Genomic DNA, 25179 nt, shown 5'->3' on the forward strand with positions numbered 1-25179 from the left:
GTAGGCAGCCTATAGCTCTTATTTGTTACCAGTAGGAATGCAAAACAACATTAAGTAATGATGTGGAGATGCCGGCGTTGGACTGGGGTGAGCACAGTAAGAAGTCTTACAACACCAGGTTAAAGTCCAACAGGTTTGTTTCAAACACGAGCTTTCGGAGCACCTGAAGAAGGAGCCGTGCTCCGAAAGCTCGTGTTTGAAACAAACCTGTTGGACTTTAACCTGGTGTTGTAAGACTTCTTACTGTGCTCAACATTAAGTAAAACAGGGCACAAATGGAGGCTAAACAGGACACAAGATGATGCATTATAAACTTTATTGAAGCATTTCAGGATAATACAAATAGCTTTCAGAATGATGACACATTGAATTGGTTCTACTCACTGCAACATATCTTAATTTGATCATTATTCTGCCACAATCTTACTGGGGATACCTTCAAGGAAATGCAGCCAGAATATAAAAAATGCATTTCAAGAAAATTATACTCACTGGGATAAATATTGATGCTGAGATGGGCAATTGACTCTTGTAAACTAACAAATGAGACAGTTCAGCTCAGTAGTATTCTTTGTATTTGATATACCTTCAATTCACCGAGAGGCAGAGAGAGCGAGTGAACATTAGGCCTTATTAATCATGAACTTGCCTAGCCAGTTGTACAGATGAATGCCGCCCACAAGCAGCCGGTCTATATGTGGCCCCGGTGAAGACGGAGCCAGAGGCGGAGCCCACTGGGGTTACAATGCAGTACCTGGAAGCAGCTCGTATCACCACTTCCAGGACATAGGTCATAGGTCACAGTATCATACATGCATTAGGCGAATACATTCACCACAGTATTATTTCAGACAATTCTTTGCTTTCTGGTTTTGTGAAAGATTGGTTAATTAACCCTGAGTCCTGTCTGATGATGACAATCCTCACATGAAGGAGTGGAGTTAGTGTTCTGCTGTGACTGAATTATTGTAAATAGTATTGAGAGTCAGTGTCTGATTGGTGTGTATTTCATCTCGTTCCAGTTATCTAATATTTCTGATCACATACTGTATGTTTTCTTTATCTCCGCTTTTATAGTTTCTTTTTGTATAGTTTTCCAGTCAGCGGGGATATCGGCCTTTTTGGTATTGTAAGCCTCAGCAAACTCTTTATTAAAGATACACAGGACATATTTCCAGTAGGCTGCTGATTGGATGCTGGTGTCTGGTGGAATATTCCAGGAGGCGTAATAATCATTTACACTGCGGTAGGCTTTGTAGGGGTGAAATTCATATTGTGTTGCTGCACAGCGGAATGAACCATCAGATGCCACTGAAGAAGTGCACACTGTTACTGAAAGCTTTTCGCTGGAAATATGGTGATACCCATTCAGACCCTTGGGCCGATGTGTTGCAGCAAAATGCTCCTTGTGTCCTGAGCCTCCTCGTTCACAAGGAACTCCACAGAAGGGGCACATCTTCCCACAGCCGAGGACTTGGCGGAAGATCTCTTCATCTGGCTTCACTGGGAGGCGAGGCAGAATTTCCTTGATGTCACAATCTTCGTTGAAGCCCAATATGAGATTCAGCTCCACGTCATCCAGGGCTGCAGTAACATCAGCTGCAAACTCGCTGGCTTTGGTGGCATTTTGAAAGATGACAATTTCCAAACTCCCCTTGTCAATCACAAAATCATCCTTCAAAATATCACAGAATTCTGTCAAAAATTCTGACACATTTTCCTTCTCAGTCGCCATTGCTTGTTCTATGGCATCTTTTGTCTTTCGTATCAGAGCTTGGATTATTTTTGTGGCAATCGCTGCAAGTTTAGTTCCTTCTGTGTAATTCTTGATTATTCTTTCCCTGATCCACTGTTTTGCAAAGTCTTTATAGTTTGTAATGTACTGAATGTAATTTTCCACACAGTGTTCTTCCAGCAATTCCAGTAAAATCACAGCTTGGAGATACGCTCTGCTGCTCAATTCATGGTTTGTACAACTGGCTTTTACATCTTCAACAATCTCCACACCAAGCCTTTTGTCAGTGGCATTCTGAAGTGCTGGTTGGAGGCAGTTACTGCACAGAGCTTGGGCCCTTTTCTGACTTTGATCTTTCTCCTGGTAAAGATCTTTAAATGTGGAAAAGTAAGCACTTTTCATTTCTTCCAGTCGAGTCAGTGGATCATTCTCTCTAAAGAAATCTTGGTGCATCTTTTGGAAAATCGGCAGGACGCGTCCACATATATGCAGCTTTAGATCCACCTCAAAGTTAGCATTAGTGTGAAAGTTATTGTTTTCTTTGTGTAAATTTTTATCAATTGTTTTCAGCAACATCTGACAGTAGGTTTGATCAAAATCAACTTTTGCTTTAACCTTATCCTGTGCAAATACCTCAGAGTTTTTTATTAAAACATCTGTAAACATTTGCAATTCATTCCGACCTGGTCTTGTGAAGAACTCCCAAACTTTGTGTAAACAATGCTTTGTTATATGATCCTTGATAACTACAAAGGGACCCTTTCCTTTTGTAGACAGTTTTCCAGCTACAGCCAATCTCTGACACACGGCACTAGCCCGAAGGCTTAGACTTTGTCTCAGTTGATTTTCAAACTCCGCTTCAATATTCTGTTTTTGGAATGACATTCCCTGCAGTGGTTTTATCCTGTCTCTCCACATCTTTTCAAACTGTTCCTGCAGAAGAATATCATCGAGTTTAATCTCTGATTGGTTACAACTTTGTAAAAGTTCATTGACCTGTCTCTGAATATTTTCCTGATATTCCATCTGTATGTTAACCAGTTTGTCCATGCCTTTGCGTCTCTGAATTGCATTGTCACATTTCTGCTTGCTGTAAATCTCAAGCTCATTTCGCAAGCTCTCAGCACTCAAGGTGAAATCAGTTTTGAATTTCTCCACAAGGTGGATGTTCTCTACTTTGCTGTTGAAATATTCTTCCAGATGATTGAGAATCTTTTGTCTTTGAGTCTGGAGGACAGTATTTGATTCTTGAATCAGAGTCTGATACAAATCATCAAGCTGATTCAGTGGATGATTGTCGATATTATTCTCAGCCTTTTCAACCCAGAAATGCATGATTTTCCTAAACTGCCACTCCCACTCTGCGTACTTCAAACTGAGCTGGCAGTAAGCATCTGCCACCAGACTGTTTCTGAAACTGAAAATGAAATTTTCATATTTGACAGCATTCCATAAACTTTTCATCCATTCTGTGAATTGGTGAATTGTAAATGGTTTTTTGGTTACTTTGCGCTGTTTAAATAAATCAAACAGATATTTTTTCAGCTCAAATATATTTTCGCTGTAGCCAGTGTTTACTGGTGCCATGGGAGGAACACCGTGCCACAGACCTGGAATGTACCAGTTGTTCTTTTCAGGATCGTATTCCATGACATCCGAAAATGTTGTGAACATATTTTCTTTCTTCTCCATCTTTGCTGCCGCCCTTGTCATTTCATTTAACTGATCCAGGAGGTGTTTCCTGTCTCTCATGTTCTGGTCGTGCGCTGACACTTCTCCCACGTTTTGATGAATGAACTGACAGTTTGGTTTGTGCCCGACTTCTTTCATCCTCAGGAAGGCGTGCACCACGATCTGCAAGATGTCCTTCATTTCGGAAGAGTTTTCCATGGCCATGTTGACCAACGTAACGTCACTCAATCCAACAACCAGAGTTGCGAGCTCATTGTCATGTTCATGGCTGTCCTCCAGCTTTGCCAGTTCTGGAGCTTTTAACCCTTCCGTGTCAATAATCATGAGGTACTCACTTCCAATCTCCTCTTTCAGATCTCCTGTAATTTTAATCAACTGCATGAAGGCTCCTCTTGTACATCTCCCACTGCTCACTGCAAACTGCAACCCAAACATTGTGTTCAAGAGAGTAGACTTCCCTGTGCTCTGAACACCCAGTACCGTTAAAACAACTATTCTAGTATCTGGTCCTAGTTTCTTCGAAAGGTTTGTGAGCACAGCACTGACCCACTGTTCAGATATGCTGGAAGTGTCACCATCTAAAAGTTCAAGTGGAAAACCATCCAACATAAGATCAGCAGCGATGCTGGGAAGTGCTGTGTACTGGGAATTACATCCTGACAGAATATGTTCCTGAACTAAAGTGGCCTCTGCTTCATAAATCTGTCCGATTTCTCGCATGAAATGTTCTAGCCCCAGAGAACTGTCCGATATTTGTTTGTCGAGTTCCATGAGCTTTTCACTTGCACCAGGGGAATCTTTATACTGTTGTTTATAAATCTCACGTAATTGAGAAAGCTCTTGTCGTGCAATGGCATCGAGAAGATATTTGATCCATTTCAGGAAAAAGTGTTTTTCATCTTTTTTCATCTGTACCATTTCAGCGACAAACTCAGAAAGGTTTTCAGTAATATCATACTCCAGCTGTTTCTTCCGCAGATTTGTTTGTTCAAGTCTGAGTTCACTGTTGTACATTTCAACAGCCTTATCTCCACGCTTTCTCTGACGACAAAGCTCCTTGCCGAGCTTGGACCATTTTTTCCAGAGCTCTCCTTGTAAAGGTAATTTTTTGATTTTGTACTCTGCTACACTTTGCATGTCTTTTATGGCATCAGTAATTTCCTCAGCCACTTCTTTTGCATGTTGGCACCTTGGTTCATCTTCATCGACACATATCTCTAACTCACGAGCACCAGCAGCCATTTCCTCAATACTCATCAGGTCAGTCACATCTCTCAAAATGCTATTTATTCTCGACTGAATTTCTCCAACAAACTCTGATGCATTCATGTTTTGATTTTTGATGATGATATGATTTCGTTCCAGTTTCATTAATGGAGCGAGTTTCTGGAGAAAGCTGCTCGTCATCTCCCCTTGATCAGGTTGTGGATTCAGGATCAGGAAGTATTGTGTTTGCAATTCTGCAATGGATTCCAGGAATGCAAACTCATCAGTACCGATCTGATCGACAAATATAAAGACTGCTGAGGATACCTGAGCCAAGAAGGGAACTTGGGAGTCCAGCACACTTGCATCCCCACGGAGATTGGCAATAAGAAGGGGTTCTGTGAAGATATCAATATTCCTCTTACCACAAGGGAGATACCAGCAGAACTCAACGAGACCATCTGAAATTTTACGAGGAATGTCACCACATTCCATGCTGCGAGTGATAAAGAAATTGTGATGGTGGTGTGGGTTACTTAGCACCTCATTAAGAACCTTTGATTTGGATGTACTGCACCTGCCCAGGCGAAGAAATGAAATCACGTGCATCGGAGTGGTTGCCATAATTGCCTCTTTGAATCCTTTACTCTCTTCCAGTGACTGAGGTCTCCACTTTTTCACAATGAAACGCATGGCCCACAGCAATAGGGTGATGCTGTCCTTACTGTAATCTGGCAATAAGAGAGGCAAAGCAAACTGACACATGGACATCTTCGTCAGCATCTCTTGCTGCAAGAAGCTATCAGAGCAAAGGAAAATCGCGGTAATGACATCCAGGGGATTGCACGAATCAGCAGCAGCTTTCCCCGGGATATCAAAAAGTTTGGAAAAGTCTGTTTCATCAACAGCTGCTGTTTCGTCCCGAGGAATATCTGCTAAGCATCTGATGTTTCTGGCTGTTAGGTTCAGAATCATAAGTTTCTTTAGAAAATACCACGGTATGTCTCGGGAGCTTTGAGGCTTTGCACAAACCATGGTTTCTGGGCCAATTTCAAGAATTTTGCTCAAAGAAAGTTTCTTTCGGAAGTATCTCTGTAGTTTCAGCTTGGAAATCACTTCCTGAAAATTCTTTTTTTTGACTGTGAAATAAGAAATAAAAATAATGTTTCTGGTATGAAAGTAAACACACACTGTACATCCCAAAACTGAATATTATAGTTTCTCAAAGATTCATAATTACACTGAGTTACACCAAATTTATGAGTAGAGATTGCCCTGATAAATTAGAGTCATACAGCACAGAAAAGGCCCTTCGGCCCATCAAGTCTGCGCTGGGCAAAAACCACCCAACTATTCTAATCCCAATTCCCAGCACTTGGCCCATACCCTTATCCTCCTTGGGATCGCAAATGCACATCGAAATCCTTCTTAAATGTAATGACGGTTTCTGCCTCCACCCCCCATTTTTTCTCACATCCCCTCTAAACCTCCTGCCCCTCACCTTAAATCTCTGCCTCCTGGTCATTGATCCCTCCCCTAAGGGGAAAGATTTCTTCCTGTCTACTCTATCTATGCCCCTCAATTTTATATATCTCAATCATGTCGCCCCTCAGTCTCCTCTGCTCCAAGGAAAACCACCCCAGTCTATCCAATCTCTCTTCATAAGGCAGCTTTTCAGAATTCAGTTGACAGTAAATAAGTCAAAGTCCCACTTAACCCTGCAAATGGAATGACTCTTCAATTTACATTTCTAAAGCACAAGAAGCCCTGTGATCGCGAGAAGTTGCTTTATGCGAGTTTCAGCATCAAGAATTAAAACGAGAATGGGCTTGCTACGAACACAAGCATATCCATTGTCTGATTCGCTTAACTAAGGCTCAGTGCATTGACCCAGTGATCCAGTATGTGAACCAGTGGGTTGGGTAAAGCGACCTGATTCGTGAGCAACCCCACCATTGTACAGAGCGTAGTAAAACCTTTGCACAACACAACAGACCCAGATCAGTCAACATCATAAGTTGTTATTTGTTGCCTCGGTGATTTGTTGAACAATGTACCTTTTTTTCCCATTCTTTCTTTGTTTCTTTGTTCTCGATCGGGCAAAGGCCGCTCAGCAGCAGGAGTGCCGATTACATTAGTGTGCCAAGATTCACCTGAATGAGGAGTACAAGCAGTTCTTGTAAATTGTACAATGCATTGAAATGGAGCTACTTCCCCAGGAAGTAAGGAATATCGGAACAGGAGGAGACCATTTACCCGTCTAGCCTGTTCTACCATTCAGTGGGGTAATGGCTCATGCAGCGTAACTTCATATACCTTGAACTAAGAAACAATAAAAACTGGGAAAAAGGACACTGGTCTGAACTGGTCGTGTATACCTTAAATGGAACACCAGTATAACTGGGAAATAAGGGGCGGGATTCTCCGACCTCCTGCTGGGTTGGAGAATCGGGGGGGGGGGGGGGGGGGGCATGACTCCCGCTCCAACGCCGGTTGCCGAATTCTTTGGCGCCAGTTTTTTGGCGGGGGCGGGGATCGCGTCAAGCCGGTAGGGGGCCGTTGGCAGTGGCTCCCCCTGGCGGTTCTCCAGGCCCTGATGGGCCAAGCGGCCACCCGTTTGTGGCTAGCCCCGCCAGTGTGAAATACGCAAGGCCTATACCGGCGGGACCTGGCTCTGAGTGCGGCCTGCGGAGTCCTCGGGGGGGGGGGGGGGGGGTCGCGGGGAGATCCAGCCCCGGGGGGGGGGGGGAGGGCCCCATTGTGGCCTGGCCTGCGATCGGGGCCCACCAATCTGCGGGCACGCCTCTGCTGTGGGGCACTCTTTCCCTCCGCGCCGGCCCCTGTAAGGCTCCGCCATGTCCGGCGCGGAAAAGGACAAGAGTGGTCCTCAGGTGAAGGTGTTAGACTGGGGGACAGTGCAGCAATAGGCAGGATCTGGAGAGTGTTGACTGGGCGAGGCTGCTTGAGGGAAAATCAACACCCGGCATGTGGGAGGCTTTCAAATGTCAGTTGATTAGAATTCAGGACCGGCATGTACCTGTGAGGACGAAAGATAAGGGTGACAAGTATGGGGAACCCTGGATAACGAGGGATATTATGAATCTTGTCAAAAAGAAAAAGGAAGCATTCGTAAGGTCTAAAAGGCTTAGGACAGATGAAGCCCTTGAAGAATATAAAGCAAGTAGGAAGGAACTTAAGATAAGAGCTAGGAAGGCTAAAAGTGGTCATGAAATGCCATTGACAAAATCCTACGGTGTTTTATACATATGTAAAGAGCAATAGGGTAGCCAGAGAAAGGGTTAGTCCACTCAAGGATATTGGAGGGAATCTATGTATGGAACCAGAGGAAATGGGCGAGATACTAAATTAATTCTTTGCCTCAGTATTCATCAAAGAGAAGGGCTTCGTGGATGAGGAGTATAGGGTAGAGTGTGTATATATTCTGAGTCATGTTGATATTAATAAAGAGGAGGTGTTGGGCTACTTAAAAAGCATTAAAGTAGATATGTTCCCAGGGCCTGATGAGATCTATCCCAGAATGCTGCAGAAATTGCTGCGGCCTTGACAGTAATCTTTGTATTCTCATTGGCTGCAGGTGAAGTTCCAGAAGACTGGAGAGTAGCCAATGTTGTTCCATTGTTGAAGAAGTGCAGCAGGGATTATCCAGGAAATTATAGGCCAATGAGCCTTAGGTCAGTGGTAGGGAAATTATTGGAAAAGATTCTTAGAGACAGGATTTACTCACATTTGGAAACAAATGGACTTATTAGTGATGGACAGCATGACTTTGTGAAGGGGAGGCGTGCCTCACTAGTTTGATTGAGTTTTTTGAGGAAGTGGCAATGATGATAGATGAGGAAAAGGCAGTCAATGTTGTCTCCATGGACTTCAGTAAAGCCTTTGACAAGGTACCTCATGGTAGAATGGTTCAAAAGGTGAAGTCACATGGGCTCAGAGGAGAGCTGGCAAGTTGGATATAGAACTGGCTTGTTCTATAGAAGCCAGAAGACCGAGGGTAGCAGTAGAAGGGTGCTTTTCTGAATGGAAGCTGTGATTAGCGGCGTTCCACAGGGGTCAGTTCTGGGACCTTTGTTGTTTGTGGTGTATATAAATAATTTGGAAGAAAATGTAGCTGGTCTGATTAGTAAGTTCGCAGACGACACAAAAATTGGTGGAGTTGAGGATTGTCAGAGGATACAGCGGGATACAAACTGGTTGGAGCCTAGGGCGGAGAAATGGCAGATGGAGTTTAATCTGGACAAGTGTGAGGTAATGCACTTTGGAAGGTCCAATGCATGTAGGAATTACACAGTAAATGGGAGAACTCTTGTGAGTACTGACAGGCAGAGAGATCTGGGCGTGCATGTCCACTGATCACTGAAAGTGGCAACGCATGTGGATAAGGTGGTCAAGAAGGCATATGGCATGCTCGCCTTCATTAGTCGGGCATTGAATATAAAAATTGGCAAGTCATATTGCAGCTATACAGTACCTTAGTCAGGCCTCATTTGGAATAGTGTGTATAATTCTGGTCGCCACACTACCAAAAGGATGTGAATGCTTTGGAGAAGGTACAAAAGCGGTTTACTAGGATGTTGCCTAGTATGGAGGGCATTAGCTGTGAGGAGAGGTTTGATAAACTCGGTCTGTTCTCACTGGAATGAAGGAGGTTGAGAGGTGACCTGATAGAGGTCTACAAGATTATGAGTGGCATGGACAGAGTGGATAGTCAGATGCTCTTTCCTAGGGTAGGAGAGTCAAGTACTAGGGGACATAGGTTTAAAGTGCACGGGGAAACGTTTAGAACAAATGTACGAGGCAAGTTTTTTTACACAGGGTGGTAAATATATGGAACGCACTGCCTGGGGAGGTGGTGGGCATTTAAGGGACATGTAGACAAATCTATGAATGGGGTGGGAATGGAAGGATAAGGATTCCGTAAGTGCAGACGGTTTTAGTTTAGGCAGGTACCATGGTCAGTGCAGGCTTGGAGGGCCGAAGGGCCTGTTCCTGTGCTGTATTGTTCTTTGTTCTGTTCTTTGGTTTTTCTTTGTTCAGAGCCACAGGAGAGTGATGGCAGGAGGTGTGTTGTGGGGGGTTGGGAGGGGATAGGGGTTAGCAGTAAGGGCAGGGGGATGGTTCTCAGCAAGTTCCTCCCCGTTCCGATGCCAGAGTCCTCAATCAAGAACTGAGTGCCTTTGGACGTAGGGCACATCACTCTGGGAATCTACAAGAAACCCCATACGGGTTTGCTTGTCATGCCCCCCATATGGCAGCTCCTCGTCCACATCTGGTATAATAGCAAGTTTCTGTAGAGGTGGGAAGTGGTCAGGGTCCCCTCCTGCCTGATGAAATGCACTCTGCCAATAAATGTGCCACTAGGAAGGACACAAGCTCTCACTGTAATCTTGCAATCGAATTGTTAAGTTAGTAAATGAAAACACTTGCCTCTTGTTGCAGGATTAAAGTCAGACAGTACATCATCCAATCCCGGGAGTTCACTCCGTAAGCTTTGCAGAACCCCGAGAAAGTTCTCACAACTTTCCTCTCCCTTCTCAATCACAACGTTTATGAGTTTTCTGATTTTTGCCATGGGGTCGGCGATCCCATCTATCTGATTGTACTCATCACTTGTGATGATAAGTGTCGCATCCAACTCATCAAGGATGATGTTTGGTCGTTCTTGAAGAACGTTCATGAGCTTTCTACGCATTTTACGTACGATCTCTGACGGACTGTGTTCTCCAGCCATTCTCCAGCCAAATAGCAACACCTACAAGGAAATGCAACGTGATTAGCTGAACAGCCATTATATTTTGAAAGGATGTAACTTGGAAACATTCTGTGTTGCATTCGTATCTGTTATGATATTGTAAAATCTGATTCCTAGCCACAGATTCAGAATAATATTCCCATAGTGCCAGTGACAAATAATAAATTAGTACCATTTGAACTGTGATTTATAAATATATAGATATATATATATATATTAATGTGATGTGGACATCACAGGCAAGGCCAGAATTTATTGCCCATCCCTAATCTCTCTTGAAAAGGCAATACTGAGCCACCTTCTTGAACCGCAGTTCGTAATCTGTCAATGCCCACTGCTCTGGAGCTGGGCAGCACGCAAGCTTGATTGTAGCTTTGGAGCGAACAAAAGTTTGCAGTGCTGGCTGCCTAAGCACTCAACTGGGGGGGGGGGGGGGGGGGTGAGCGGCTTTCGCGGAGAGAGCTCATGTTAGAGACAGCCAGCTCTGCTCTTCTTAACGGCAGTCTGTCCCACTTACAGTATAGTGACAGTACAGTGCTCCTGATAAATTTCACTTACAGGTAAAGTGTCTCAAACCTGGCTATTGGAAAACCAGTGAGACCTGAAAAATGGGAATTTTTTAGCCGGCTTATAACCTGCGTGGCTTTGGTTGCTGGCTGACATCTTTGGTCTATTTGTGTAGCTGGGAAATCCTTGGAGCTGCACCAATTTGGCTCCAGCTCCATTTGGCTCCAACTCCATCTACAGGTTTGCTGATGACACGACCGTAGTGGATCAGATCTTGAACAACAATGAGTCGGAGTATAGGAGGGAGATAGCGAACCTAGTGGAGTGGTGCAACAACAACAATCTCTCCCTCAACGACAGCAAAACTAAAGAGCTGGTCATTGACTTCAGGAATTGATACACCCCTGTTTGTGGAGGTAGAGATAGTTAACAGTTTCAAATTTCTAGGTGTGCACATCACCAACAATCTGTCCTGGTCCACCCATGTTGACGCTACGACCAAGAAAGCACAACAGCACCGATACTTCCTTAGGAGATTAAGGAAATTCGGCATGTCCACATTGACTGTTACCAATTTTTACAGATACACCATAGAAAGCATCCTATCGGCCTGCATCACAGCCTGGAATGGCAACTGTTTGGCCCAAGACCGCAAGAAACTACAGAGAGTCGTGAACACAGCCCAGTCCATCACACGAACCTGCCTCCCATCCATTGACTCCATCTACACCTCCCGCTGCCTTGGGAAAGTGGACAGCATAATCAAGGACCCCTCCCAACCAGGATATTCTCTCTTCCAACTTCTTCCATAGGGCAGGAGATACAAAACCCTGAGAACACGCGCTGACAGATTTAAAAACAGCTCCTTCCCCGCTGTTACCAGACTACTAAACGACCCACTTATGGACTGAACTGATCTCTCCGCACATCTTCTTTACTGAGTAGTAATGCATTCTGTATGCTTCACCCAAAGTCAATGTACTTACATTGTGCATCTATCGTATTTTTTAATGTATGGAACTATCTATCTGGACTGTACGCAGAACAATACTTTTCACTGTACCTTGGTACACATGATAATAAATCAAATCCAAATCCAACAGACTTTCATTGCAGAGCAGCAGGAACTTATACACATGCAAAACAGCTTCTGCCATGTTTCCGGCAAAGTCATATTGGTCCAAAGAATTTTGTAGATTATCTTGCAGCATTGCCTCTACTTATTTTGAAACTGCTCTTTGGAATCCTTGCTTAAAAAAAACACCCCTCAATATTCAAAGGCAATTAGGATGGGCAATAAATGGCTTGCCTGTCCAGTGACACCCACACTCCAGGAATGAATAAATACCCAATCCTATCCAACCCAAACCACCTCTCCTCAGAGCAGGGAAGATCCAAAATCTGGCACAGACTCAGCCCCAAAGTTCCCAGTTTTGAGACACTGGGCTTGTACAGTACTGCACGTACTGCAATTCTAACACAATGAAGATAGAAACTGGTGAATCACAGTCCGTATAATTCACACTTATTATATATGATGTACTGTGTCTGTGTAAACTCGTTATACGAGCAGTTGCGCGGCTCTGCCCCTAGGGGGAGATGAGGAGTTTGTACTTGGCTCCGCCCATGGCTCCTCCCACTAACCGGAAGTATAAAGCCTGGCAGTCTGAGCCTGTCTGCCAGTTCATCTTGGCACAGGCAGGCTCCATTGTAAGATCATTAAAACCACTGTTCACTTCCAACTACGTGTCGTGTGAATTGATGATCACATCAGAAACATCACGGCAGAAAGAGAGAGCTGGTTCACTGATGCAGACCTGTCATACAGTGCAGAGGAGGCCCTTTGGCTGTACCGATAAAACTACACCAAATATACATTAATCGTGCTTTCCAGCACTTGTGACATTTCAATCATCCACATACATAGAACATAGAAGAACATAGAACAGTACAGCACAGAACAGGCCCTTCGGCCCTCAATGTTGTGCCGAGCCATGATCACCCTACTCAAACCCACGTATCCGCCCTATACCCGTAACCCAACAACCCCCCCCTTAACCTTACTTTAATTAGGACACTACGGGCAATTTAGCATGGCCAATCCACCTAACCCGCACATCTTTAGACTGTGGGAGGAAACCGGAGCACCCGGAGGAAACCCACGCACACAGGGGGAGGACGTGCAGACTCCACACAGACAGTGACCCAGCCGAGAATCGAACCTGGGACCCTGGAGCTGTGAAGCATTTATGCTAACCACCATGCTACCCTGCTGCCTGTATAAGGTTTTCTGCCTCTATTACCCTCCCAGACAGTGCATTTCAGATTTTTACCACCGTCTGGGCAAAAAGGTTTTTTTCTCAAATTCCCCCGAAACCTCCTGGCCCTCACCTTTAAATTATGCCCGCCCCGTTATTGATCCTTCAATTAAGGGGAACAGCTGCTTCCTATCCACCCAGGCCATACCCTTCATAATCTTATACACCTTAATCAGGTCCCCTCTCAGCCATCTCTGCTCTAAGGAACACAACCCCGGCCTATCCAGCCTCTCCTCATAGCTGAGACGCTCCAGCTCAGCCAGCATCCTGGTGAATCTCCTCTGCACCTCCTCCAGCGCAATCACATCCTTCCTATAGAGTGGTAACAGGAACTGAACACAATACCCCAGCTGTGGCCTAACCCAAGTTTTGTACCGCTCCAACGTAACCTCCCCATTCTGAGGTTATTAACTTGACCGTGGATTTACTGAACGATGTACAATAGTCTGCCCAAGGCAGACACTCTCTCCCAATCCAGTCCTTGTTGGGATAACCAACAACTCTGGGCCCCGCTCGGGCCGGCTTTATACGCACGTCTAACAAGCTCCAGCTGTGTGGCCTCTGCCTCCCGTCATCCTACCTGGGAAGCTCTTACTCCACAAGTCTCACGGGGTGCTCGACTGGTTTTCCCGTGAGGGTTATGACACTGAGCAATCTGTTGGAGAAAACAAATTGCCTCACATGAACCATTTGATCCATTGGTGGTTTGAATTCTGTTATCTCTGTTCCTGGTCTCTGATTAAACACAGCCACATTACAGAGGATTACATCGAGCGCACGGTGTAGAAAGAGGCTATTTGGTGTAACCCGTCCAAACTGACATTTATGCTTCACTCGAGCCTTCTTCTAATTGTACCAGTGTAACCCTGTGTTCTGTCTCTAATTATCATTCACGTTTGTTAACCTTACCAGGAGTGAGTTTACTGTCATTACTGAACAAGTATAGCAGCAGCTCACCATTAAAATATCCTGACAGCTGCTTCAGTCACAGTGACAAATCACTAAACAAATTTACAAATCTTTGTGAGATTTCCACCTCGCTGACGCCACTAAAATGAAATTCATTGATTTTAACTAGAACCAGTAGTTCAGTAGAGAAAAATCAGGGACTCACCTAAACCGTCTCAGCTGGAATGATTAGTATTTGCACAACAGCTTATATAGTTTACCTAGGACCCGCCCATCACATGTCAGCTTCACACATGCTTTCCAGTAAATATTATAGTTTCCGTTTCATTTTTCCCCCAGAACATTTAAAGTACCCAATTCATTATTTTTAAGGGACAATTTAGCCTGGCCAATACACCTATCCTGCACAGCTTTGGGTTTGTGGGGGTGAGGCCCACACAGACATGGGGCGAATGTGCAAACACGGATGGTGACCCAGGGCGGGGGTCGAACCCGGACCCATGGAGCCGTGAGGCAGCAGTGTTGACCACTGTGCCACCACGCCACCCATAGGGCGTGATTCTCCGCACCCCACGCCGGTGGGGAGAATCGCGGGAGGGCCGGGCGAATCACACCGCCCTGGCACCCCCCCCCCCCCCCCCCGCGATTCTTCCACCCTCCCCCCCCCCAAAATGGCGTGTCGCGTTTTTCGACAGGCCGCTCGGAGAATCGCAGTTTCTCACGGCGACCGGCGATTCTCCGGCCCGGATGGGCTGAGCTTCCTGCCGAACCCGACCAGTTCACGCTGGCGCCAACCACACCTGGTCGCTGCCGGCATGAACAGCGCGCGACCTCTGTGTGGGTGGGCGGAGGGAGGATCAAGCACCACGGACGTGCTCAGCAGATGTCTGGCCCGCGATCGGTGCCCACCGATCGTCGGGCCGGCGTCTGTAAACGATGCACTCTTTTCCCTCCACTGCCCCGCAAGATCAAGCCGCCATGTCTTGTGGGGCAGCGGAGGGGAAGACGACAACTGCGCATGTGCGGCTGACATCACTTAGGTGTCACCAGCCGCGTCATTCCCGGCGCACCGCTTTGATGCAAGCGTCAAGGCCCGGTGCCCGAGATCCGAGATTCACGCGCCGCCGCTCCTAGCCCCCTGGGGGGGGGGGAGGATAGGGGGCGAGGAGTGGCCTCCGAAACCGGAATGAAACACTCCGGGTTTCACTCCGGCGTCGGCTGTTTGTCTCCCGATGGGAGAATTCTGCCGATAGTTTCTGTTTCAGAAATAGTTGAATACTGCCCCCTACTTGCACCCATACCAAAAGATTACTTTATAAACACAATGAGTGGACAATTCCTCAGAGGATGTCTTTCCATAGAACCCCTACAGTGCATTGAATCTGCATCAACCCTCTGAAAGAGCACCCTACCGAGACCCATATGCCCTATCCCTGTAACTCCACCTAACCTGCACATCTTTGGACAAGGGTAATTTAGCCTGGCCAATCCACCTAACCTGCATATCTTTGGACTGTGAGAGGTATTGTGCCTTCTGAACCACAGTGTGTATTTAACCCGTATACGATGGACAAATGTCCACACAAGTTGCTTAATACAATAATCGTTTATTATACACACACAAAGTTAATGTTAGTCAATCACACACACACAAGTTGAACTCTAACCTAATACACTAGAAAGACCTTAACTTCCAGGTGACTGGCAAGTACAGAGCAGATATGGCCTTATCTGTAATCTTGTAGTCTGGCAGTACTGGATGTCTGTTGATGGTTGTCTGCGTCCTCGTCTCTGGTCCCTCTGTGGATGGTCTTCCTCTTGGCTGGTGGAGGGTCCACTGTTGTTGTTGGTTGTCGAAGCTGCAGTCAAGAGAGCGATTCTAAGGTGGTGCAGCTCCTTTTTAACCTGCTTGGATTTTTGTGGCCGCTCTCTGGCCACAAAATCAATCAATTGATAGGGCTCGATCACTCTGATCAATCAAATCTAATCAGGGGCTGCCACATCGATTTTGGGGTGGGCACGCAGTAGCCATGACTGGAAGTGTTGGGGGCAGGGGTTTAGGTGCCGCTGTGTCTGGTAAACAAGTGTGATTGACAGGATAGATCTATGGTTCCTGGGATGGCCTGGAGATGGTCTTTTTCCTGGGCTGGTAAAAACGTCTGAGCTGCAGCTTTTGTGTATCTGCAAGCTGCAGCCTGTCTGTCCCTGACTTTGACCATTTTTCCCAGCGTTCTTTCCGGGAGGCCATTTTAGATGGCCACAGAGGAAACCAGAGCACCCAGAGGAAACCCACGAAAACACGGGGAGAACGTGCAAACTCCACACAGACAGTGACCCAAAGTTGGAATTGAACCCAGGTCACTGGGGCGCGATTCTCCGCTCCCCACGCCGGGTGGGATAATCGCGGGAGGGCCAGGCGACTCAAGACGCGCCCCCCGCGATTCTCCCATCCCCCGCTCGGAAGAATTGGCACTCGCCGTTTTTCACGGCGACCGGTGATTCTCCGACCCGGATGGGCCGGGCGGCCTGCCGTTCGCGACCGGTTCACGACGGCGGCAACCACACCGTGCTCGGGAGGGGACTGGCCTGCGATCGGTGCCCACCGATCATCGGGCCGGCGTCTCAAAGGGACGCACTCTTTCCCCTCCGCTGCCCCGCAAGATCAAGCCACCACGTCTTGCGGGGCGGCGGAGGAGAAGATGGTAACCGCGCATGCGCGGGTTGGCACCGGCCAACCTACGTATGTGTGGCTGACGTCATTAGGCACGCCAGCCGCATCATTCATGGCGTGCCGGGCCTTGACGCCAGCGACAAGGCCCGGCGGCCATGAATAACGGAGCGCCACTTCTAGCGGGTGGGGGTGAATCAGGTGAGAGGAGCAGCCTCCGAGGCCGTCGTGAACCTCGGCCGAGTTCACTACGGCCTTCTCGATTTTCCACGGGAGCGGTGAATTCCACCCCTAGGGCGAGATTCTCCGCAAATGCGAGAATCGTAAAGGCTGCCGTGGGACAGGCCGTGACCCACGGCAGCCTTCACGCCCACTTCCGGGGCCGATTCTCCCGCCTGGGAGGGGCTAGGAGCGCGGCCCAGTGCGTCACGGCGGCGTGGCCTTGACGACGGTCGTCAAGGCCGCACGTCAAGCATCACGCTGGTTAACGCAGCCGATAACGTCAGTCGCGCATGCGCAGGTTGGACAAACCAAACCCGCGCATTCGCAGTTGGCGTCTTTTCCCTCAGCAGCCCCGCAAGACGTGGCGGCTTCATATTGCAGGGCGGCGGAGGGAAAAGAGTGTGGTTCCGTTACGGACGCGGTGGGCACCGATCGCGGGCCTATGCACCCTTTGGCACAGCCGTGGTACTGCCGTGCCAATCGGGCCCCCAGATGCCCCAAACGGGTATCTGGCGCCCATTTCACGACGGCAGCAAGCAGGTGTGTTTGCTGCCGTGTTGAAACGGGCGTGAAGACTCGGCCTTGGAGAATCGTCGCTCGCCGTAAAAAACGGCGAGCAGCGATTCGTTGGGGGGGGGGGGGGGGGGGGTAAAATGACGGGAGGGCGTGAAAAATATCGGGGGACCCTCCCGCTATTCTCCCACCCGGCGTGGGGGGGCGGAGAATCGCGCCCCTGGTGTTTGAGGCAGCTATGCTAACCCATTGAATCTCTGATTCAAGGCCTGTTTTCCGGGTTAGAGATTCCTGCTGGAGTTGCAATACAAAACGAGGAGAGCCCTTCAGGACTATTAACGTAGCGGATAATTTTTCTCACCTTCAGGGGAATTTAGATAAAATGACAGCGACTGTCATTTTTGCTGAGATTTGAATCAGTGTAATTCCAGTGGTAGAGAACCTGAGAATGGAATTTCCCGTACACAAACTATCCAGTGGCTAACTGTGCAAAGATCAGACTTGCATTGATATGGTCCCTCGCACAACTTCTGGGCATCCTCGAACACGTAATGGCCAAAACAAAGGGCTTTGTGGTGCATTGTTGTAATGTAGAACCCCAAAAGGAGCAATGTGACAGTGAACAGGTTGAGTCAGAGCTGTTCATGACACAGAGGAAGGCCATTCAAATCCATGCCTACTGTGGAAGTGTAGGTTTCTGGCTAATACATAGATACGTAGATACATAGAAGATAGGAGCAGGAGGAGGCCTTTTGGCCCTTCGAGCCTGCTCTACCATTCATCACCATCATGGCTGATCATCCAACTCAATAGCCTGATCCTGCTTTCTCCCCCGTGCAGGTTAGGTGGATTGGCCATGATAAATTCTCCTTAGGCAAAAAGGTTAGGTGGGGTTACGGGGGTAAAGGGGGATAGGGTAGAGGCGTGGAGCTTAAGTGGGGTGCTCTTTCCAAGGTCTGGTGCAGACTCAATGGGCTGAATGGCCTCCTTCTGCACTGTAAATTCAAGGGTAATTCTGTGCTAATGAATTCCACAGGCTCACCCTCTTTGGGTAAAGAAGTGTCTCCTCATCTCTGTCCAAAATGGTTTACCCTGAATCCTCAGACTGTGTCCCCGGGTTCTGGACACACCCACCATTGGGGACATCTTCCCTGCATCTACCCTGTCCAGTCCTGTTAAAATTTTATAAGTCTCTTTGAGATCCCCCCTCATTCTTCTGAACTCCAGCGAGAACAATCCTAACCGACTCAATCTCTCCTCATGTATCAGTCCCGCTATCCCAGGAATCAGTCTGGTAAACATTCACTGCACTCCCTCAAGAGCAAGACATCCTTCCTCAGAGAAGAAAACCAAAACTGCACACAATATTCCAACAGTGGCCTCACCAAGGCCCTGTACAACTGCAGCAACACATCCCTACTTCTATACTCGAAACTTCTTGCAATGAAGGCCAACATACCATTAGCCTTCTTTACCGCCTGCTGCACCTCCATGCTTACCTTCAGCGACTGATGCACAAGGACACCTAGGTCTCACTGCACACTCCCCTCCCCCATTTTACTTCCTGTTTTGCTTCCAAAGTAAATAACCTCACATTTATCCAAATTATACTGCATCTACCATTGGTTTGCCCACTCGCCCAACCTGTCCAGATCTTGCTGTAGGATCCCTGCATCCTCGTCACAGTTCACCCTCCCACCCAACTTGGTATCATCTGCAAACTTTGAGATGTTACATTTTGTTCCCTCATCCAAATCATTCTTATATATTGTGAATAGCTGGGGTCCCAGCACCGATCCCTGTTGTACCCCACTAATTACTGCCTGACAATTTGAAAGGGACGCATTAATCCCCATTCTTTGTTTCCTCTCTGCCAACCAGTTTTCTATCCACCTCAATATATTTCCCCCAATCCCATGCGCTTTAATTTTGCACAATAATCTCTTATGCGGAACTTTGTCAAACGCCTTCTGAAAGTCCAAATATACCACGTTGACTGGCTCCCCCTTATCAGCTGTACTGGTTACATTTCAAAGAATTCAAACAGATTTGTCAAGCATGATTTCCCCTTCACAAACCCATGCTGACTCTTTGACTGATCCTGCCACTGCTTTCTAAATATTCCACTATAAAGTCCTTGATAATGGATTCAAGCATTTTCCCCACTACCGATGTTAGGCTGACTGGTCTATAATTCCCTGCTTTCTCTCTACCTCCCTTTTTGAATATCGGAGTGACGTGAGCTACCCTCCAATCTGCAGGGACAGTTCCAGAGTCTATAGAATCCCGGAAGATGACTACCAATGCATCCACTATTTCCAGAGCCACCTCCTTAAGCACTCTGGGATGCAGATTCTCAGGTCCTGGGAATTTATCCACCTTCAATCCCGTCAATTTTCCCAGCACCATTTCTCTACTAATGCTGACCTCCCTCAGTTCTTCCCTCTCACTAAACCTTTCATTCTCCAACATTTCTGGGATCTGATTTGTGTTTTCTTTTGTGAAGACAGAACCAAAGTATGTATTCAGTTGCTGATCCATGTCTTTGTCCCTTATTATGCTTCCCCTGTCTCTGTCTGTAGGGGGCCTACATTTCTCTTTACCAATCTCTTTCTCTTCACATATCTATAGAAACTCTTAGTGTCAGTCTTTATGTTCCCTGCAAGATTCCTTTCGTACTGTACTTTCCCCTTCTTAATCAATCCCTTCGTCCTTCTCTGCTGAATTCTAAACTGCTCCCAATCCTCAGACCTATTATTTTTCTTGGCCAATCTGTATGCTTCTTCATTGGATTGGATACAATTCTAATTTCCTTTGTAAGCCATGGATTGGTCCTCTTACCCCCTTTGCTTTTGTGCCAGACAGGAATGAACAGTTGCTGTAGTTCCCCCATGCGTTCCTTGAATGTTTGTCATATGTTTAATAAAACCAATGCATGATGGGATGCTTGGCCATAATTATAATGTCCCCACAAAACTACTGACATGGCAAGAATAGGAAACTACCTATTTGGAAAAAATATTTGCATAATCCACACCTGAAACCACAGACCTTTTACAAATGGCTTTGATCTGGTTAAAGTGAGTATACAGCTAGAAATGGAACAGACCCCTTAATTGTGTTAATAACCCCGTCTTCAATCAGATCAACTGGACAAATAAACCAGACACTGGTTATCAAAAACTGTCACATATGGATAGAAAACCTATTGTATTGTAGTTTTGTTTCTTCAGTCAATCTTTCTGAACATAGTTACACACATAAGCTAATTAACTCAGTCATGATTACCGGTTTACTCCAGCTTATAAATATAGCAAATAATAATAACCTTTATTATTATATTAACACGCACGGTAGCATTGTGGGTAGCACAATCGCTTCACAGCTCCAGGGTCCCAGGTTTGATTCCCGGCTTTAGTCACTGTCTGTGCGGAGTCTGCACATCCTCCCCGTGTGTGCGTGGGTTTCCTCCGGGTACTCCGGTTTCCTCCCACAGTCCAAAGATGTGCAGGTTAGGTGGATTGGCCATGATAAATTGCCCTTAGTATTGGGTGGGGTTACTGGGTTATGGGGATAGGGTGGAGGAGTTGACCTTGGGTAGGATGCTCTTTCCAAGAGGCGGTGCAGACTCGATGGGCCGAATGGCCTCCTTCTGCACTGTAAATTTTGTGTTAAAAACACTGCAATGAAGTTACTGTGCAAATCCCCTCGTCGCTACATTCTGGCGCCTGTTTGGGTACACAGAGGGAGAATTCAGAATGTCAAATTCACCTAACAAGCACCTCCTTCGGGACTTGTGGGAGGAAACCGGAGCACCCGGAGGAAACCCACTCAGACACAGGGAGAACGTGCGGACTGCGCACAGACAGTGACTCAAGCGGGAATCGAACCCGGGACCCTGGCACCGTGAAGCAGCAGTGCTAACCACTGTGCAACCGTACTGCCAGCTTTCACCTTCCTCCACCCGATTTTGATTTCTATCAATTTATTTCCATTTCCTTCATCGATCTGTTTTTCCTTCACCATTGCCCCCCCCTCCCCCCACTGGGGCCTCGGTTACCTTTTCCCAGTTGCCCTTTGACACGCTGCTGACCTTTGTGCTGCCATTGACACATTCTGATCTCTCAATGTGCCACTATCAGTACTCTTCCTAGCCTTGATCACCCCATTTACATTCCTTTTGTCTCCTGTCCTTGATATCGTTGTCAATTTCCACCCATCACTGCCTTCCCATCCAGCCACTGTGTTGTTACTCGTGTCTTAATAAAGCTCGTAGTCTCAAATGTGGAGAAGATGCTTTATTGTGAGTTCGTTCACTCTTCAGAGCTGTTTCCTAAGGTTACCTTCAGTGTTCCTAGCTGGTGTGTGTGGGTGTCTGTCCTGCTCCAAGTTCTGCCCTCTGTGAAGTGTGTCCTCACTTCCTGTCCCCGTCTATTTATATGGCTCTCCCGTGCCCCCTCTAGTGTTTGCTCAGTTGTATTGCATCTAGTTAACTTGTGATCACCACATCCCCCTTTTTCTCTTTACATATTTTCTGTACATCGTTAAAGAAAATTGTACATCCTGTCCCGGTGTATTTATAGCTCTCCCTCTGGTGTTTGCTCAGTTGTTTTGTATCTAGTAAATCTACGATCACCACATCCCCCTTTTTCTCTTTACATATTTGCTGTACATTGTTAAAGAAAATTATAGAAACCAGTTACTTATGATATGCGTATCTATACAGGTGATGGTGCTATTGCATATTGTACAAAGCCAATGTAGTTATATGTCCAATCTTAATAAAAACATTTATGAGTCCAAACTTGATGAATTTGTTTAGAGCTTTTTTTTTCTTTTTGTTGTTGATGACGTGGTGATATTGATATTGCAAGTCCGCTGTGAATGTTGTTGGTTTTCCTTGTTATTTTAAGTACCCAATGCATCATCCCGAGGTGTTTGCATGGTCACCTCACTGATGTTGACTGGCATGGCCTTTTTTTTCTGTGCTTGTGGTGTTGATTTATTGTCTCATCCGCCTTGGATGCTGGTGTGCTTGCTCGTTCTGGAGCAGACGTGAGTTTGTGCGATTCGTTGTCATCCCATGACATGTTTGTAGTCTTGTCATTGTTTTGCCGTGTGCTGTGGCATTGTCCTTCATGTGCCGAGTAGTACCATTGTGTACAAGTCGTTGTTTCATTGCTGTTGTTTCTGTCGTTCCTGTTTTTGTTGTTTTCGTTGCCGTACTTGTTGCTGTTTTTGTCGTTTCTGTCTTTGGTGTTGTCGCTATTTTTTGTGCCTGACTTTGGTGTTTGTCTTGTCGCGCTTCATGTTGCTTTTGTTCTTTCTGTTGTCGTTCCGTTTCTGCTGTGCTTCTTTTGACTTTTGTTTTTCTTGTTATACTCTATTCGTGTCCCGAGTGGATAATTTGAGTCATTGAGCATTTCGTCTCGAGAGTGGTGCGAATGATCTGATGTTGCATCGGTGCAGGTGACCTCAATCATTTGTGGAGAATTGGATTCCTCATCTTTGCTTTCTTGGTGCTCCTCTTCCGGAGTCAAATTCTTCTCGATTTCATTTGACGCGGTGTCTCTGGATTCTTGGCGCTCCTCTTCTGGAGTCAAAACCTCCATGAATACAATTGACGTGGTGTCTGCGGACTTCTGGCGCTCCTCTTCTGGAGTCCAATTCTGCATGATTTCAGTTGACGTGGTGTCTCCGGACTCTTGGTGCTCCGCTTCTGGAGTTGAAATCTTCATGATTTCCGTTGATGTTGTCTCACTGGACTCCAGGTGCTCCTCTTCTGGAGTCAAAATCTGCATGGTTTCTTTTGGCTTGGTCTCTCTGGACTCCAGGTGCTCCTCTTCTGGAATCAGAATCTGCATGGTTTCTTTTGGCTTGGTCTCTCTGGACTCCAGGTGCTCCTCTTCTGGAGTCAAAATCTGCATGTTTTCTTTCGGCATCGTCGCTCTGGACTGTTGGGTGGCCCGACTCTGTGCTTCTGTACAGACAAGCTGAGAACTGTCAGTCTCGCTGTGATCCTGTACGTCGAGTGCGATCACCTTGTTACTGTTCTCGCTCTGTGCGTCGGTACAGACAAGCTGAGAACTGTCAGTCTCGCTGTGATCCTGTACGTCGAGTGTGATCACCTTGTCACTGTCTTCGCATGCAGGGTTTACCTGCATGGTCTTGTTCATGCATGGTGTTCGCCAGGGAGTGTTGGCTTGCATCCCTTTTGGAATCTTTCATTACTCGCACTGTGGAGCCTGTCATCGCTCGCTCTGTGGAGTCTTCCTGTGCTCTCTGTGTGGCGTCGTCTTCGTCTAGGGTATTGCTGTCATCCAATGTATCGACGAGCTGCCATGGCATCATGGTGTTGGATTCATCTACCATGAGTAGAGTCGTGTTGAGCTTTGCAACGGTGTCGCTGATGCTGTGATCAGCATGTCCAAATAACTCCTCCATGGCTGTTCAAATTTCTCACAGTACTCTTCAAATTTGTTTAGTAACGTTTGTAAGCTGTTTCTGTCTTCATCTTTTGAGTATTTAAATCCATTATACACTTTCCTATTTACAGCCCTGCGGTGAGAATTGCTATTTTAATGTTGTCTGAGGCTTCTTGTATTCCATTAGCTACGAGATGAAAATCAAACATTTGTTTAAACCTTTTCCAGACATTTCTTACACTGCCAGTCAGGTCCAGCTGTTCTGGGTATTCAAGCCACATCCTCGAATTAGCGATGTCTTCCAAAGTCAAATGTCCAGTAGGAGATTTCCATGCCATTTTGAGCTTTCTGTATCTGCCATTGAGTTGTCCTGTAGTAAGCGTCTGAAGCCACTCCTGGGTACCATGTGTTGTTACTCGTGTCTTAATAAAGCTCGTAGTCTCAAATGTGGAGAAGATGCTTTATTGTGAGTTTGTTCACTCTTCAGAGCTGTTTCCTAAGGTTACCTTCAGTGTTCCTAGCTGGTGTGTGTGGGTGTCTGTCCTGCTCCAAGTTCTGCCCTCTGTGAAGTGTGTCCTCACTTCCTGTCCCCGTCTATTTATATGGCTCTCCCGTGCCCCCTCTAGTGTTTGCTCAGTTGTATTGCATCTAGTTAACTTGTGATCACCACAGCCACCACTCCAAGCCCCCACAACAATGTAAATCTGATCCTATTTACAGTTCTCTCCAGCTTTGGCAGAGTCATCCAGACTCGCAATGTTAGCTCCCAGCTCTCGCCATAGATCATAGAATCCTACAGTGCAGAAAGGAGGTCATTCGGTCCATCAGGTCTGCACCGACCCTCTGAAAGTGCACCCCACCTCGGCCCCTGTAACCCCACCTAACCTTTGAATTCTAAAGGACAATTTACCATGGCCATTCCACCTAACCTGCACATCTTTGGATTGTGGGATGCTGTCAGACCGCAGTAAATTGCTTTTAGCTATAATCTGTGTTCCTCGGGCTCTTATCATCCGCTACTGGGAAATTCCTCCTGCCGTAATCACGGACAGCATTGTCAGACCTCCCCTTTGCCCCAAGGAGAACAACCCCAGCATCTCCGACCTAACCTGGTAGTTAAAATCCCTCAGCCCAGCAATCATTCGGCCAATTCTCCTCTGCGAACTCTCAGGGACCCTCCTAAATTGTGGTGACCAGAACTGGCCCAATAC

At 46.6% G+C, this 25179-nt stretch overlaps 1 protein-coding gene across 1 annotated transcript in view; it reads right to left on the reverse strand.

Moving 5' to 3' along the window:
* Nucleotides 1–299: 299 nt before the first annotated feature.
* Nucleotides 300–25179, reverse strand: part of LOC119958322 (interferon-induced very large GTPase 1-like) — a 28263-nt gene continuing 3383 nt past the window's right edge. Inside the window, exons 2-4 of the mRNA XM_038786761.1 lie at nt 10082–10406; nt 6691–6786; nt 300–5838 (exon numbers count right to left, since the gene is read on the reverse strand). Of these exons, the coding sequence (XP_038642689.1) occupies nt 1040–5838; nt 6691–6786; nt 10082–10406 (5220 nt within the window). The 3' untranslated portion in view covers nt 300–1039. The remainder of the gene's footprint in view (nt 5839–6690; nt 6787–10081; nt 10407–25179) is intronic.

Source organism: Scyliorhinus canicula, chromosome 29 (assembly GCF_902713615.1).
Source record: "Scyliorhinus canicula chromosome 29, sScyCan1.1, whole genome shotgun sequence".
Taxonomy (NCBI): Eukaryota; Metazoa; Chordata; class Chondrichthyes; order Carcharhiniformes; family Scyliorhinidae; genus Scyliorhinus; species Scyliorhinus canicula.